Source organism: Bos indicus x Bos taurus, chromosome 28, assembly GCF_003369695.1.
Source record: "Bos indicus x Bos taurus breed Angus x Brahman F1 hybrid chromosome 28, Bos_hybrid_MaternalHap_v2.0, whole genome shotgun sequence".
Lineage (NCBI taxonomy): Eukaryota > Metazoa > Chordata > Mammalia > Artiodactyla > Bovidae > Bos > Bos indicus x Bos taurus.
Genome location: NC_040103.1, coordinates 30,898,174 through 30,914,945, shown reverse-complemented (window position 1 = coordinate 30,914,945; position 16,772 = coordinate 30,898,174). Strand labels below are relative to the sequence as shown.

Below are 16,772 nucleotides of genomic sequence, written 5' to 3'. Positions count from 1 at the left end.
AAACAGCTGTTTGCTTCCCTTTCCTCCTTCTCAACTTAATCTACAATTATTCTTAAACCATCAGTAATATCACTTTTCTTTCCCTAGTTTGCGGAAAAGAAAGGAGAAAGGGCAAATGGCTTAGATTATCTAATAGACAACTAAGAAGTAGTGCATGCCAGGGACTAGACAATACATTAGTATTTAAAGTTGCAGGACCCAATCATTTGCAAAAACAAAAAATTCACTTTATAAAACATAAAGCAGCTGCATTAATAATGCAAAGACATTTAAAGAAGAGACTACAATCCAATTTTCAAATGTTTTATTTTTAGTGTTTTTAAACATTTTAATACAACAAAGATATAAAATAATATATATTAGTTAAATCTGGATTTAATTTAGAATTGAGATATTTACTTATATACAATACTGTGCTTCAAGGTATGGCTACCACAGGAACTTTCACATCTTCAAGTAATACTAGTTTCTCTGCACATTGGGTGACATTTAGGTAGAATTCATAGAACAAAACATGCCCATCTTAGCCCAAGCTAATTTTGCTTCCCCCATTAAGTACCAGTCTCCACTTCTTTTGTTTCATATCAGAAATACTTCAATTGTCCTAACAAGTCATAGATTCTTTGAATAAAAAATTATTAAAATTGAACATTTTAAAGATGGTATTACTAACCGGTAACAATGCTTCACTAGTTCAGACAACCTAGTAGTTCAGATTGAAACAGAGCTGAAATAACAGCAAAATTAACATAGTACTCCCTCTCCTTCCATATTAGGTACAAAACTTCTTTATGCATAAACATGGAGTACACAGAGAAAAAGTCCTTGGCTAATATAAGGTAGAACCATAGTCTAAAAAATTAACTTTGGGGGAAGCTGAATTATGGCTTATAGATTGCACAGATGTTTTAATTCAACTTAATGCAAAATAATAGGCCACATTTTAGTTACTTGAAGTTGGTGGTCTTTGCTGGGGGTGAGGAATAAGTGAGAGGGGCACCAAAACCTATTTCCATAGTAATTTCAGTCATTCAAAGCTATTAAAAGAGAAGGAAAAATCCCTCAACCTCTTTCCTTTCTCACTGGTCACTTGTAGCAACAGTCTGACTTTTGATGTTACTAACAATTTCCTCTACAGCAGTACAGGGTAATTCAGATTAAACATTTCACAAATGCAAACTGTCACAGCCAAGTAAAGACGGCATTACAGTTGACATGCTTTGTTGGCTCTGAAACTCTCTAAATGAAACCAATACTGTTTAAGAAAGCCATGGGACTATTCTATAAAAGAGTTAGCCTATCTCAAATGCCTGCAAAGAACTGGCAAATGATTGTTACTATAATTACTTTTAGTAAGGGATAATTTAAGTCTACAAGAAGACAATCAAAGAATTAAATTTATTAAAGAGTTTAAAACAAGAATATGGTTAATGTTCTAAAACATTATGGAACAAGAATCCTCTAAAAAAAGTTTACTATGAAACTGACAATGAAATTGCTTTTTTACGGAATACAGTCAAAGCAGGTTAGTGTTATGAATATCACTTTGAATATATAAATAACACTTTCCAAACAGGTGTCCTCAAAACATAGGGTCTCATATTAGCTATAAAAGGATTTGGCACCTCTGTCCTTATTAAGTAAGAATTTTAAGCAGGTACAGGGTAGGGAAGAATGCCACTTGCAGTGCCAGAGTTACATCATCAGCAGGTCTCTAGCGTGGAGTTCTGTGAACAGTCCACACTCCTTTAACTGATTGGCTCTGTGGCCGAGTTCACTACATTCTGATTTAAAGTGATACTAATAAACAGACCTAGCATATGGAAAGTGTATTTTTACCTAAGCAATTCTGGCTACAGAGGATTATGGAGAAGACAGGCATGTTGAAAATTCTGCAGCACAGCCAAAAAAGGTTTCTCCCAAATTATGTGGTGATAATAGCAAACTTGCCTTCTTCTAAACCTGATATTCTCTACAAACTTCAACTAACCTTCAGTAACACTGTCCTGCAAGGAATTTTAAAAAAAGAAAAGAAGGTAATGCTGCCCCTAAGAAGACAGAAATTGCATGGAAGACTTTCAGTATAACCTCCAGTTTGCATCCCTGAACAAAAAATTGCCTTGGTTCCCTCTATACCGAAGTCTCAGTGTTTAATGAGGTAAACCTCTTACATGTTTGAAACCGCATACAAGGTGAAAAATCTGTAGATCTAAGGCATGCAGTTTCTCTACCTAGCCACAGTCACAGTCAAAATGTAAATTCTACTTTCATTATGGTTTTAACAAAATTGTTACAAGAAAAAAAGATACAAAGACAAAATCTGGAAATTTCCAGACAAAACAATAAGTAACAAAAATATAAGTTTTATATTAAAAAAAGAAATGGAAAAAAATGTTGTCTCAAAGTTTTCCAAGGAAGAGACCTGGAGATGATTAATGTATGTAAACACTGCCTTGTAATAGTTATAACAATAAATTATAAATCTAGCTTACCTTTTCCTCAAAATGGATATGGTAAAAGGAAGGTTGGGAAGTTATTTTATACTCCTCATTGCAGTCTGCTGTTAGGCACTCTCAGTATCAATAGCTCTGCAAAGTTAGTTGTAATTTTTTTTTTCCTATTTTGTTCTAGAATAAAATCCATATGAAGGAAAGAAGACTGCTGTTAGGAAATTTACCATTAAGTAGTTATTCAACATTCTTGAATTAATGGTGCCACGGATTTTTTCCAAACATTTTTCCAAAAACCAAAATCAGTCCCTTCCTAGCTAAATTCAGGCTTCTTCTGTCATTTGGAAAAAGTGGATGTTATGTATCTTTTGAATTCAAGGGTCAAACTACTCTGCATAGGAAACATCCTTCAACTTTCATGATAATGCACTTTCCTTGGATGAAATGTTGACATTTTCATCCCCAGAATGTAACAGAATCAACAATTTAAGGTATTATCAGATTCTAAAGTATGAGATTTAAAAGCATAATAAAACTAAATTATCTCATGACATTTTCTCAAGTGAAAAATAAAAAAACAATATTCAGAGAATACCCAAACTGGGGTCACTCAGCACTAGCTGAAACTTGCTTGCATTATATCTGTTTCCCGCCCAATCCACTCAGGCTCCTTTGTAACTTACAGGGGGTGGGAGTATGACTCAAAGTGCAAAAATAAAATATTTCACTATATAAACAGCATGTTTCTGCTAAGTGGCCTAATTTTAGACCTCAATATGCCAGCACCTTTTCTAACTCCTTGTTTTAAAACTGAATGCAAAACTACACAATTAATATTCCAAGTGGCTAAGCTCATGAGTTGGGGTTCAACTTCTAATTCTACAACCATCCTACTATCAGAACTACTGTACAAAATCATTAAAAGTTAAAGTGACAGAGGTTATCACAGAGGTCAAATTACTTAAGGTACTAAATTTCTAGTGTTGTAAACAGCAACTAAGTTATATTACTCCTGACTGCCAAATTAAAGCTAAATAGAAAGAATGTATGTACACAATTGTATTTAAAAATAAAAAACAACAAAACCTTTTCATATCCAAATATGTCTGAGGCTGTCTGATGGTCAAGATGAGAAATTTCAAAAACCAAATAGTTATATTATGCCTGCAACCTGTTATAAATTTCAGACAAAAATTTGCATGCAAACATCCCCATTTAAGGACATAAGAACTTTATCTAACATCTGATAAAAACTCTCATTTTGCTCATTAAATAACATCATTAAAAAGCATAAAATTGGCCTGTCATCTATCCGGCTAACAGTCACAGCACAGTTATTCCAGGGACTTTCATCACTAAAATTAAGCCAATTTTATTTTTATGGATGCAGACATTTTTTCCCTCATGAATACTTACTGATGATCATACTAAACCCTTAGAACAAAAACAGAACTAAATCTTTTGTTAATTTTGGTGAAAAAAATGCCAGCATTATATTTGTACTTTGTCATCTTATATACGGCCTCTTTCATTCTCGTTTCAAGGATCCTGGTATCTTCAGTATACTTTTCTTACAGACAGTTCAGAAGGCAAAAATTAATTTGTCAGTAAAATGGATCACTTACCAGAGTTGCATTTTTTTTTTAGAAAGACACAGAGATTCGTTCAAAGAACAAGTACTGCTCATTGGGTAGGGGTTTTTCCTCTGAAGAAAATAAGGAACCTAACAAATTATTAGTATTCTTCTCAATATTTCTTGCCTAGAGTCCTACTGGGGAATTTTTTTTTTTTCTTTTTACATCTTTCAACCAGCAAACTGCTTTAAGTTGATTAGCTTAAGTTCAATAGGCAAATAGTCAAAACGTAAAGCTAAGAGCCTGACTTCAATCATAATATTAAGTCTGCCTAAAGAGAAGGGGCAGAAAACATCTACTTAAACTTCTGTTGACAGACAGGTAAGGACTCTTGATTGTTCTTGTTGGCTTGCTATGGTCACAGCCTTGCTCAGGACAGAGAACTTTGTCAACATATAGGCAAAAAACCATTCAGGAACAACCTGGGGGAGAACACAAAGTTACTTTCAACAATGACTGCATCTTTAGTCATGAGCCCATTACAAAGATAGTCTTCATCCAATTAGTCTTTTCATTATTGCTGGTTTTGAAAATGGCCAGCAATATTCATTTGGGACTGTACCATTAACATTGCACTCAAAAAAAGAAAACATAGGAAACCAAATTCTTGCTCTCCTACTCTGCTGATATGCTCTCGTATTGGCTAGAGTATGGTAGTACAAAAAGAGTCTCGTTGTGATATAAAAGGCAATAAACACATCAATGGAATAATGTTCATGGGCAGCCAAAATGAAGAAGATTCCAAAGAGGTTGAGAACCCAGGATAAAGTGTGCAAGAAATTCCAGCTTCTTGGTGTATCTGAGAAAAGGACAGAAAGATCATTTTAAAATCATTTCTTCCAACATTTCTTCCAATGTTTCTCCGTCATGCGTTTCCTAGATCTGTTTTTCCCATTCTTCATAGAATTTAACACCCTTCCCACAGCCTCCTGTATAGCCAGCCAGTCATTTGCTATGTAGAGAAGCACTAAAGAAATACTTACATTCAGTGACAAAGAAATTCAGCATAGTTAGGACGACTGTGTGGCCACTGAACATGTAATCTCCACAAGTGTGAACGCCAGTTAGGGTCATACCAAAGCCACTCCAAATGGCAAAGGCCCGGTGTAATTTCTCCCATACACTGCCATATACCTATAAAGAAAGCTAAGAATTAGTGTTTCAAATGCTTAGGGCAATAGAGGCTCTTACAACTCCCACTGAAATTCAAAGACTGAATGACAGAGCTAAGCAAAATCAAACAGACTCCCACTGTAATTAACTGCAGACACCAATAATGGGTGGTCAAAGCTTGGCTATACTCAGAAATATTCTGGTAATTTAATGAAATCAATAGCCTCCCAGGTGGTGTAGTGGTGAAGAATCTGCCTGCCAATGCAGGAAATGCAAGAAACGCAGGTTTGATTCTGGGGCTGGAAAGATCCCCTGAAGTAGGAAATGCAACCCATTCCTCCAGTATTCTTGCCAGTAGAATCCCACGGACAGAGGAGCCTGGAAGGCTATAGTCCATGGGGTCGCAGAGTCAGATATGACCAAGCAACTGAGCACACATACAGTGAAATCAATGCAATTCAAACTTCTCTACTAGGACTTCCTTTACTATGAAAAGGTTGTTGTTGTTTAGTCGCGCAGTCGTGTCTGACTCTCTGTAACCCCATGAACTGCAGCACACCAGGCTTCCCTGTCCTACACTATCTCCCAGAGGTTGCTCAAGCTCATGTCCATTGAGTTAATGATGCTATCCAACCATCTCACCTTCCCTTCTCCTTTTGCCTTCAATCTTTTCCAGAATCAGGGTCTTTTCCAATGAGTCAGCTCTTCGCATCAGGTGGCCAAAGTATTGGAGCTTCAGCTTTGACCAGTCCCTCCAATGAATATTCAGGACTGATTTCCTTGAGGATTCACTGGTTTGATCTTGAAGTCCAAGGGACACTCAAGTCTTCTCCAGCATCACAGTTCAAAAGCATCAGTTCTTCAGAGCTCAGCTTTCTTTATAGTCCAACTCTCACATCCATACATGACTATTGGAAAAACCATAGATTTGACTCTGGTTGGCAAAGTAACATATCTGCTTTTTAATATGCTGCCTAGATTTGTTATAGCTTTTCTTTCAAGAAGTAAGTGTCTTTTAATTTCATGGCTGCAGGCACCATCTGCAGTGATTTTAGAGGCCAAGAAAATAAAATATGCCACTGTTTCACTGTCTCCCCATCTATTTGCCATGAAGTGATGGGATGGGATGCCATGATCTTAGTTTTCTGAATGTTGGGTTTTAAGCCAGCTTTTTCACTCTTTCACATTCATCAAGAGGCTCGTTAGTCCCTTTTCATTTTCTGCCATTAGGGTGGTGTCATCTGCATATCTGAGGTTACTGATATTTCTCCCGGCAATCTTGATTCCAGCTGTGCTTCATCCAGTCCGGCATTTCACATGATGTACTCTGCATAGAAGTTAAATAAACAGGGTGACAATACATAGCCCTGATGTACTCCTTTCCTTATTTGGAACCAATCCGTTGTTCCATGTCCAGTTCTAATTGTTGCTTCTTGATCTGCATACAAGTTTCTCAGGAAGCAGGTAAGGTGGTCTGGTATTCCATCTCTTTAAGAATTTTCCAGTTTGTTATGATCCACACAGTCAAAGGCTTTGGAGTAGTCAATAAAGCAGAAGTAGGTGTTTTTCTGGAATTCAGTTGCTTTTTCTATGATCCAATGGAAATTAAAAGCTTACTACAGCACAAAAGCATTGCCAAGTTTTATACCCTATAACACAGTAGTATTTGCTTGCCTGTTCTTGCCAATAAGAAACAGGCTATGACAGAGATAATGGCTACCATTCAATATCCACTTTCCCTTCTTCAGTAGTAACAGTTCTAAAATCAATTAGAAGAGGTGATGAATTCAACTATAACACTGCATTTCTCATCATTCCTTGCAGCTAGGAGTGGCTAAGAGACTAAGTTTTGTACAGTAAGATGGAAAGTGGAAGTCTAGAAGATTTCTGGGAAGGCTACTTATCAATGAAAGAGACAACAGCTTGGAGGAAGTCTTCTTTACCTTTCCTTCTTCCAGCCTACAACTCAGACATGACAGTTAAAGCTCTGGCAGTCACCATGACTACAAAGTGTCCTTGAGGATGCAAGCCAAGTGTTAGGACAAGAGAGCAGAAAGCCAGAAGAATCATGGATTTTTGATAACTCCATAAAATTATAAACACCTGACGTGAAGTACCTATTTTCAGACTTCTCTTACGACAGAGAATAAATCATTGCTTGTTTATTAAACTATAGCCACCATAAAGTTCCTGTTATTAGTAGCCAAATCTAATCCCAACCCCCACACATAAAACTTAAAAGAGCAATCCATTTTGAGGAAGAGTTTGAGCAATGGTCACTTTTTTTAAAAGGCATTTAACACATCAGATCAGATCAGTCGCTCAGTCGCGTCCGACTCTTTGTGACCCCATGAATCGCAGCATGCCAGGCCTCCCTTTCCATCACCAACTCCCGGAGTTCACTCAGACTCACGTTCATTGAGTCAGTGATGTCATCCAGCCATCTCATCCTCTGTCGTCCCCTTCTCCTCCTGCCCCCAATCCCTCCCAGCATCAGAGTCTTTTCCAATGAGTCAACTCTTTGCATGAGGTGGCCAAAGTACTGGAGTTTCAGCTTTAGCATCATTCCTTCCAAAGAAATCCCAGGGCTGATCTCGTTCAGAATGGACTGGTTGGATCTTCTTGCAGTCCAAGGGACTCTCAAGTCTTCCCCAACACCACAGTTCAAAAGCATCAATTCTTCGGCACTCAGCCTTCTTCACAGTCTAACTCTCACATCCATACATGACCACAGGAAAAACCATAGCCTTGAGTAGATGGACCTTTGTTGGCAAAGTAATGTCTCTGCTTTTGAATATGCTATCTAGGTTGGTCATAACTTTCCTTCCAAGGAGTAAGCATCTTTTAATTTCATGGCTGCAGTCAAGATCTGTAGTGATTTTGGAGCCCAGAAAAATAAAGTCTGACACTGTTTCCACTGTTTGCCCATCTATTTCCCATGAAGTGATGGGACCAGATGCCATTATCTTCATTTTCTGAATGTTGAGCTTTAAGCCAACTTTTTCACTCTCCACTTTCACTTTCATCAAGAGGCTTTTGAGTTCCTCTTCACTTTCTGCCATAAGGGTGGTGTCATCTGCATATCTGAGGTTATTGACATTTCTCCCGGCAATCTTGATTCCAGCTTGTGCTTCTTCCAGTCCAGCGTTTCCCATGATGTACTCTGCATATAAGTTAAATAAACAGGGTGACAATATACAGCCTTGACGAACTCCTTTTCCTATTTGGAACCAGTCTGTTGTTCCATGTCCAGTTCTAACTGTTGCTTCCTGACTTGCATACAAATTTCTCAAGAGGCGGATCAGGTGGTCTGGTATTCTCATCTCTTTCAGAATTTTCCACACTTTATTGTGATCCACACAGTCAAAGGCTTTGGCATAGTCAATAAAGCAGAAATAGATGTTTTTCTGGAACTCTCTTGCTTTTTCGATGATCCAGCGGATGTTGGCAATTTGATCTCTGGTTCCTCTGCCTTTCCTAAAATCAGCTTGAACATCAGGAAGTTCATGGTTCACGTATTGCTGAAGCCTGGCTTGGAGAATTTTGAGCATTACTTTACTAGCGTGTGAGATGAGTGCAACTGTGCAGTAGTTTGAGCATTCTTTGGCACTGCCTTTCTTTGGGACTGGAATGAAAACTGACCTTTTCCAGGCCTGTGGCCACTGCTGAGTTTTCCAAATTTGCTGGCATATTGAGTGCAGCACTTTCACAGCATCATCTTTCAGGATTTGGAATAGCTCAACTGGAATTCCATCACCTCCACTAGCTTTGTTCGTAGTGATGCTTTCTAAGGCCCACTTGACTTCACATTCCAGGATGTCTGGCTCTAGGTCAGTGATCACACCATCATGATTATCTGGGTCGTGAAGATCTTTTTTGTACAGTTCTTCTGTGTATTCTTGCCACCTCTTCTTAATATCTTCTGCTTCTGTTAGGTCCATACCATTTCTGTCCTTTATCAAGCCCATCTTTGCATGAAATGTTCCTTTGGTATGTCTGATTTTCTTGAAGAGATCCCTAGTCTTTCCCATTCTGTTGTTTTCCTCTATTTCTTTGCACTGATCGCTGAAGAAGGCTTTCTTATCTCTTCTTGCTATTCTTTGGAATTCTGCATTCAGATGTTTATATCTTTCCTTTTCTCCTTTGCTTTTTGCTTCTCTTCTTTTCACAGCTATTTGTAAGGCCTCCCCAGACAGCCATTTTGCTTTTTTGCATTTCTGTTCCATGGGGATGGTCTTGATCCCTGTCTCCTGTACAATGTCACGAACCTCAGTCCATCCGGCACTCTATCTATCAGAGCTCGGCCCTTAAATCTATTTCTCACTTCCACTGTATAATCATAAGGGATTTGATTTAGGTCATATCTGAATGGTCTAGTGGTTTTCCCTACTTTCTTCAATTTCAGTCTGAATTTGGCAATAAGGAGTTCATGATCTGAGCCACAGTCAGCTCCTGGTCTTGTTTTTGCTGACTGTATAGAGCTTCTCCATCTTTGGCTGCAAATAATATAATCAATCTGATTTCAGTGTTGACCATCTGGTGATGTCCATGTGTAGAGTCTTCTCTTGTGTTGTTGGAAGAGGGTGTTTGTTATGACCAGTGCATTTTCTTGGCAAAACTCTATTAGTCTTTGCCCTGCTTCATTCCGTATTCCAAGGCCAAATTTGCCTGTTACTGCAGGTGTTTCTTGACTTCCTACTTTTGCATTCCAGTCCCCTATAATGAAAAGGACATCTTTTTGGGGTGTTAGTTCTAAAAGGTCTTGTAGGTCTTCATAGAACCGTTCAACTTCAGCTTCTTCAGCGTTACCGGTTGGGGCATAGACTTGGATTACTGTGATATTGAATGGTTTGCCTTGGAAACGACACATAATAACAATATAAAAAACTGCTGTAATTTTATTTGCATTTCTATGTGCAGCATGCTACTATATGCCCTTATGTTATTGCATTTAATTTCCACAAAAATTGTATGAACTGATAACTGTGTAGATTAGGAAACTGGCTTCAGAGAGGTCACACGGCTAATAAGTAAAAAGACATGAACAGAGGGAGTCCAGTTCTAGAGCCCTACATCTTAAAGATTCTATGGCCAATGAACAAGAGGAACAATCTCATTAGAATCGCCAATTCATTAGAAATCTCACCTGATTATACACTAACCAGTTTCCCCCTTCTGTCTCAGTTGATGGCAGGAGAGGGAGAGAAATTTATTATCAGAGAAAAGGAAAGGAGATACTAAAATATACATGGTTTGCTTATTTCCATGACCTCTAGTGAGAATAGGGTTAGAGATGTTATGCAAGTGAGAGTAAAAAAATCAAGCAGTGAAGAACAGATTGCTAGGAAGATATCTCAGCCAAAGACAGGAAACAAGTGATGCCAGTTAAAAAAAAAAAAAAAGAAATTATTACACAATACTGTAAATCAACTATACTGCAATAAATTAAAAATACTATAGTACAAAAAAGAAAAGCAATTATTGCCCAATTACTTGTCTCCCTATCCTTTCCAATCATGAAATGCCCCAAATATCTTTCCAGAAAAATAAAAACTGAAACACAATAGAATGAATTGAGATATTTTGACGAGAAATTTGCTTTAACTGTTTCTTTCCTTTCCATCACTAAATTAGAAAAAAAAAACAGGCATGTTCTTGGTTCTGTCTCCAAACCCACTACTTTTGGGAATGAGATTTCAAGCAATTACTTTATTACAATGTAAAAGCCCTATGGAGTTCATTGTAAGGGATTTGACTGATAGATAATATTATCTTAACTTTCTAATTTTAATGACTGCTGCAAATACAGGTCAATAAATAGGTTATATTATAATTCAAAGCAATTAATAGTATTTAGGGCAGATCTGAATAGGTATACCCACATTAAGCTAACTGATAATGAAAAACTGTCATTAGAGACAGAAAAAGGGCTGTCCATACTGTAGAGGGATGGTATCTAATTTATTTTTGTAACACATGTTGCAGCCCTATGCATATATATCCTTTTCTTTAGTGGCTGACCCGCAATTAAATTCCTCAGCTACAGGGAATTCTCCTTTCACTGTAACAAGCTTACTTATTTTTTTTTAAAATCTCTTCTAATCGATTTGGGGGAAACTGTTCTATCTCTCCTTCACACTGTGCACAGAAATTCAGCAGATTTTCTAGCTAAAGAATGTCACTTGCTATCCAGTTGTACAAGAATTAAGTCATTAGCCACTGTAGTCCCTGACCCTCAACATACCCTGAAAGGACATCAGGACAGAGACCAGGAATGAGGTACTCTGTGTTCTGCGAAAACAGACAGAATAGGCCTTCAGTACCGGAGAAGGCAATGACAACCCACTCCAGTTCTCTTGCCCGGAAAATCCCATGGACGGAGGAGCCTCGTGGGCTGCAGTCCATGGGGTCACTAAGAGTCGGACACGACTGAGCAACTTCACTTTCACTTTTCCCTTTCATGCATTGGAGAAGGAAATGGCAACCCACTCCAGTGTTCTTGCCTGGAGAATTCCAGGGACGGGGGAGCCTGGTGGGCTGCCGTCTATGGGGTCGCACAGAGTCGGACACGACTGAAGTGACTTAGCAGCAGCAGCAGGCCTTCAGGACAGTTTCTCCCCGCCCCCCCAAGGAGAAAATTTTATGAACACAATTTCTTGCACCCATACTTAAAAAAGCACTAAAATCACTGACTAAGACACCTGTTCCTCATGCCTAGCAGCAACTTTCTACCAAGATGTGTGGCTCGATCACTTTCTCCAAGATCACATATATGCTACCTGCTTCCCTTACTTCTTTAGCATAGTTCCTAAGAGGCTGGTCTCAAACTCAAAGCTCTCACACTGTGCATTTTTATTTCAGTCAAGAGATTAAAGATTGAAATTTAAAATATAAGACCATAAAAGTCTCAGACATCATCTTTCATTAATCAGAATGACAGTGACTTCAAAAATTGATAAAATGTAGTACTGGCAGTGTGATGGGAAAAGTGACATGCACGGTGTGGTGACAGCAGTAAAAAGTGGTCTTTCCTAGTGAAAATGTCAGCAATATGTATCACAATTGCTATGTCCTTTAATTTCATAACTCCACTTCCAGGAATTTATCTTAAGACTATTAAATAAGTGAAATAGCATGTTTATGACAGCATTATTTATAAAGAGTAAGATTTGAAAATAACCTAAATGCATGCCACTTGGACAGTGGTAAATTGTACAATGGAATACTCTGCAGCTATTAAAAAGATGAGGTACAGTTATATGTATTTTTTCAGAAAAAAAGTAAACAACACATTGTTAAGTAAAACATAAGCTGAAGTACAATGTCAGCAATATAATCCTATCTTTTGTTTAAAAAACACTATCTATACAATGTGCAATGTGCAAGCATGGTTAAAAATAGTCTGTGTGGCTATATAAACTTTTAACAGTATTATTTATGGGGTGGGGTGAAAGAAGAGGGAATTTTTAATTTACGTATTTTTATAAAATTTGAAATTTTACAATAAGTTTATGTAACTTGGTAACTAGAAGTACTTTCCCTTTTTGCGGGGGGAGGTGGGTGAAGAAGAAACAAAAGCATCTTTTACCTTAAAAAAATAAAAGATTTCCTTTACACTAAATCCTAAATGTCATTACCCCTTCCTCCTTTCTTACTGGTCAGTCTCTTTATACCTTGAGAAAGTTTATATACCATTCAGCTCAGGGCTATATTTTTAGTTCTTGATCTCCTTTAGCTGCTTAGTCTTCCTTCCTTGGCATTTCAGCTATTTATATTGCAGTGGCAGAACTGACACTTAATTTGTTTTACACTTTACAAACAACATTAAAATAACAAGAAACGTGTTAGTATATTATTAAAATATTTGGGAACACATAACTAAAGCATGGAGGCTTAAAAAAGAGGGCTAACAAATCCTTTTGTCCAAATTTAATGAGTCACAACAGCCAATTTTGTATACAAAGCACAAATGATCTTCAGGATTTAAACAAATTTTCTTTAATAATTCATTACTTTGTTTTTTTTTTTGTTCCCATCTGTATAAGCTATCCTCTCTCAATTTAGCCAGAAGAGAAGGTATGTCTACAGTATACCAAAACAACCTATAAAGTATAAAACAAAAACAAAAACAAATCAGCCATTATTTAAATACATCTCTGAAAGAGCAAAGTTTAGAGTAGTGGGTACTATATTTTAAATGGAATATGGTTGAACTGCATTGCTTTTTAAAAAAAAATACTTTATTTTATTTGGCTGCACCAGATCTTAGCTGTGGCATGGTGGGATCCAGTTCCCTGACCAGGGATCAAATTCGTGCCCCCTGCAGTGGAAGCAGAGGCTTAAACACTGCACCACCAAGGGAAGTCCCCACAACACTTTTTTTTTTTTTTTGAGAGTTGAAGCAGTTTCTTTAATTTTATCGGAATCCAGGACACGACCAGAAAAACACCCGAAACTACATGGAGACAGAAGACGAGACACAAGACTCCTCCCAGCTCCCCAGATCTAGCATGGGGACGATGTGGGGTGAAGCGGCTGGGGCAGACCTTGAGCCCCAGTCCCACAACACTTTGTAAAGAGGAGTGATGAAGACAGTGAAAGGTCCGGAGTCATGTAATATGAGCACCTAAAGACGCTGAGGATGGTGGGAAAGGAAAAACGATAATTGAAAGCTACTTTTTTTCTGTACTTTTTTTCAGCTCTACAGCATTGAACTAGATAGGATCGATGGATAGAAGTAACAGGGAAGCAGATTCTGGCTTAAGACTTTTACCAAATTATTTCTACATGTTTATTACCGATACCAAAAATGCTAAAAAGCACATTTTATTAATAATATTTAAAGCAAAATCTACGCCTTAGTTCATACACACATCTAAGCCATCAACACACTAAGAGTAAGAGGGAAGAATGACAAAGAAGATAGCGGCTACCTTTCCAGTACACTGAAGGTGCTGTCCTGGCACGGAGAGGGAGGTCACAAACATGGTAAAGCAGCGAAGCAAGAAGACAGTGCCCATCAGACTACAAAGCCTTCGCAGAAGTATGGACCTGTGAACAGAGTGACCAAAAAGGAAGAAAGATCAGAAGAAAACAAACCAAAATATCCCCAGGCAACTAATGTTTACTTCGAGGGAGAACAAGCAGGAAAACCATTAGATTCTTTGAAGACAGAAATCTTAGAGACCATGTAAGAGAAGTGTCCAACAGGACCTTCCACAATGATAGAAATGCACTATTTCTGCACTAATAAACCATCTATATGTGGCTCTTGAGTATCTGAAACGTACAAGCGAGGAACTTAATTTTATTTCATTTTCACTAAATTAAATTTGAACAGCCACATGCAGCTCGCACCCACCATGTTGGACACTGCAGACCTAAGAGCGTCATTTTACTTTAAGAAAATATGACTAAGAAAAAGCAAAAGTTACACAAGAAAGAAGATAGTCCCTCGCCTGACACTTAGCTTAGTGTTAGTTAACAGTACTCATATATTGTCATAACTTATTTACTTAATGAGAAGTAAAGTTAAATATGTGATTCTAGGGAATTTTTTTGCTCATTAATGACACTGTAAATTGGTTAATAACTAATTATATAATAAACTCTCTAATTTCTCTTAAATTTAAGCCATAAAATACTGTTTTTTAATACTAAGTTTTACATTAAGCACATCTCTAACAGAAACTTTAAACTGCATGAAATCACTTGTACTGTTAATTTTTTTTAATGTCTTAAGCGAAAACAGATTAGAAGATTCTTAAGTACAGAGACTTTGCTTATACATTTTTTAAATGCTCCTCCCACCCACCCTCAAAAAAGTACTGAACACAAGGTTAGGTAAGTTTCAAACTGCAGTGTGTACACCTGGGATGGAGACCAGAAATCTGGATTTAATTTTTTTCACTTCAAATATACTTGTGCTTTATTGTCTTTCTCCTCTCCTCAAGGAACTAATTATCCATAAGTTACACCTTTTTCAGGCTATCCCCTCAGTATTCCAAAAAATTTAATCTATTTTCTATCTTTAAAAATATATTTTCTTCAAATTATCTTCTGATTCATTAATCCCCTCTTCTGCTGGATTCAACCAGATGTCATACTCATTACTGAATTTTCAATTTCATGGATTTTAAAAAGTGTGTTTGCTTCTAGAGTTTCCATTTTATTCTGTTAAAATTATCTTGAACATAGTCAGCAGGGGCTTTCCTGGTGGCTTCCCTGCTGGCTCAGACGGTACAGAATCTGCCTGCAATGCAGGACACTGTTTGGTCCCTGGGTTGGGAAGATCCCCTGGAGAAGCGAATGGCAACCTACTCCAGTATTCTTGCCTGGGACATCCCATGGTCAGAGGAACTTGGCAGGCTACAGTCCATGGGGTCGCAAAGAGTTGGCGACTAGTGAGCTACTTATACTAGTCAGCAGAATTACTTTAAAATCTGTGTCTGGTACCTCCATTTTCTGGATCCACTGTGGGTCTATTCCATTATTTATTGTATCTCTTAAATTTTAATCATATTCTCTTACATACTTGTGTGCTTTTTTTTTATTATTTACTTGAGTGCCAGATATTGTATATAAAATTTTTTAGAGTTAAATTTATTGATAAGTCTATACTGTCTTCCCAAAGAGAGATCTGATATCTCTTTTGGCAAGTTGTTAAGGGATTTAACAATCTGGGGTCACTTTAATACAATTTTAGAAACTGAAATTATTTCAGATTAGGTTTCCGTCTCTGCAGGATCTGCTTCATTTCTGGTTCACTACTGAAGCTGTGGTACTATAATAAAGAAGAAAAGAAGATAAGAAAGAGAAGAACTAACACTGAATGGAGAGGGTCCCAACTCAAAGCAGAAGGATTCTACCATTTCTTACTTTTCTTAATAGGCCCTGCTCTCCAACATTTTGAGAAACCACAGGAGCCTAAATTGAATACACTATCATCCAGAGAAGAATTAAATTTGTTGAGAGTCAGTTAGCACTACTGACTTGAGAACAGTCTAGCCCATTCCAAGATCCACAGCTTAATCTGGGAGTTCTCCTATCAGCCACTCAACTTGGTTACATACCTAAGGCTTGGTCTCCTTATCTCAGCTTTGGCAATACAACCAGTGTAGCCCTGCTTTTTTCAAAGATGTGTATTCATTCCTCTGATTTTACATCATAGGTTATTTTTTCTTTGTTTTCTTCTTCACGTGTATGTGTGTTTGGGGATCTTTGGGATTTTTCTGTCTTCCTGCAAGCTCAGTGATGCAATAAAAATATCTTAACACAAGATTTATGGAGAATTTTCTTATCATATGGTGGAAAGTCCAGAGCAAAGGTTTCTGCCTTCTTTCTTCCAAGTTATCATTTTGTGAGGTTTTTAAAGAAGATAACAAAGAACCTGGGTTTTAACGAGAGCCCAGGTGATTCTAATGAAAGTGGCACAAAGACCACTTTGAGAAACACTTTGTTTGACTAAGTAAACATCAAAACTTGCATTTAGTTGCTGCACTTTGCCAAACCTACCAAGGTTTCCTATATAAACTCAACTCTTGTTTTGAAAGAGTGGATCAATTCAGATCTACAG

At 37.5% G+C, this 16,772-nt stretch overlaps 1 protein-coding gene across 1 annotated transcript in view; it reads right to left on the bottom strand.

The window, feature by feature from the left end:
- Positions 1-287: 287 nt before the first annotated feature.
- Positions 288-16,772, bottom strand: part of SAMD8 (sterile alpha motif domain containing 8) — a 56,982-nt gene continuing 40,497 nt past the window's right edge. Inside the window, exons 4-6 of the mRNA XM_027530490.1 lie at positions 14,131-14,248; positions 5,068-5,218; positions 288-4,883 (exon numbers count right to left, since the gene is read on the bottom strand). Coding sequence (XP_027386291.1) covers positions 4,579-4,883; positions 5,068-5,218; positions 14,131-14,248 — 574 coding nt within the window. The 3' untranslated portion in view covers positions 288-4,578. The remainder of the gene's footprint in view (positions 4,884-5,067; positions 5,219-14,130; positions 14,249-16,772) is intronic.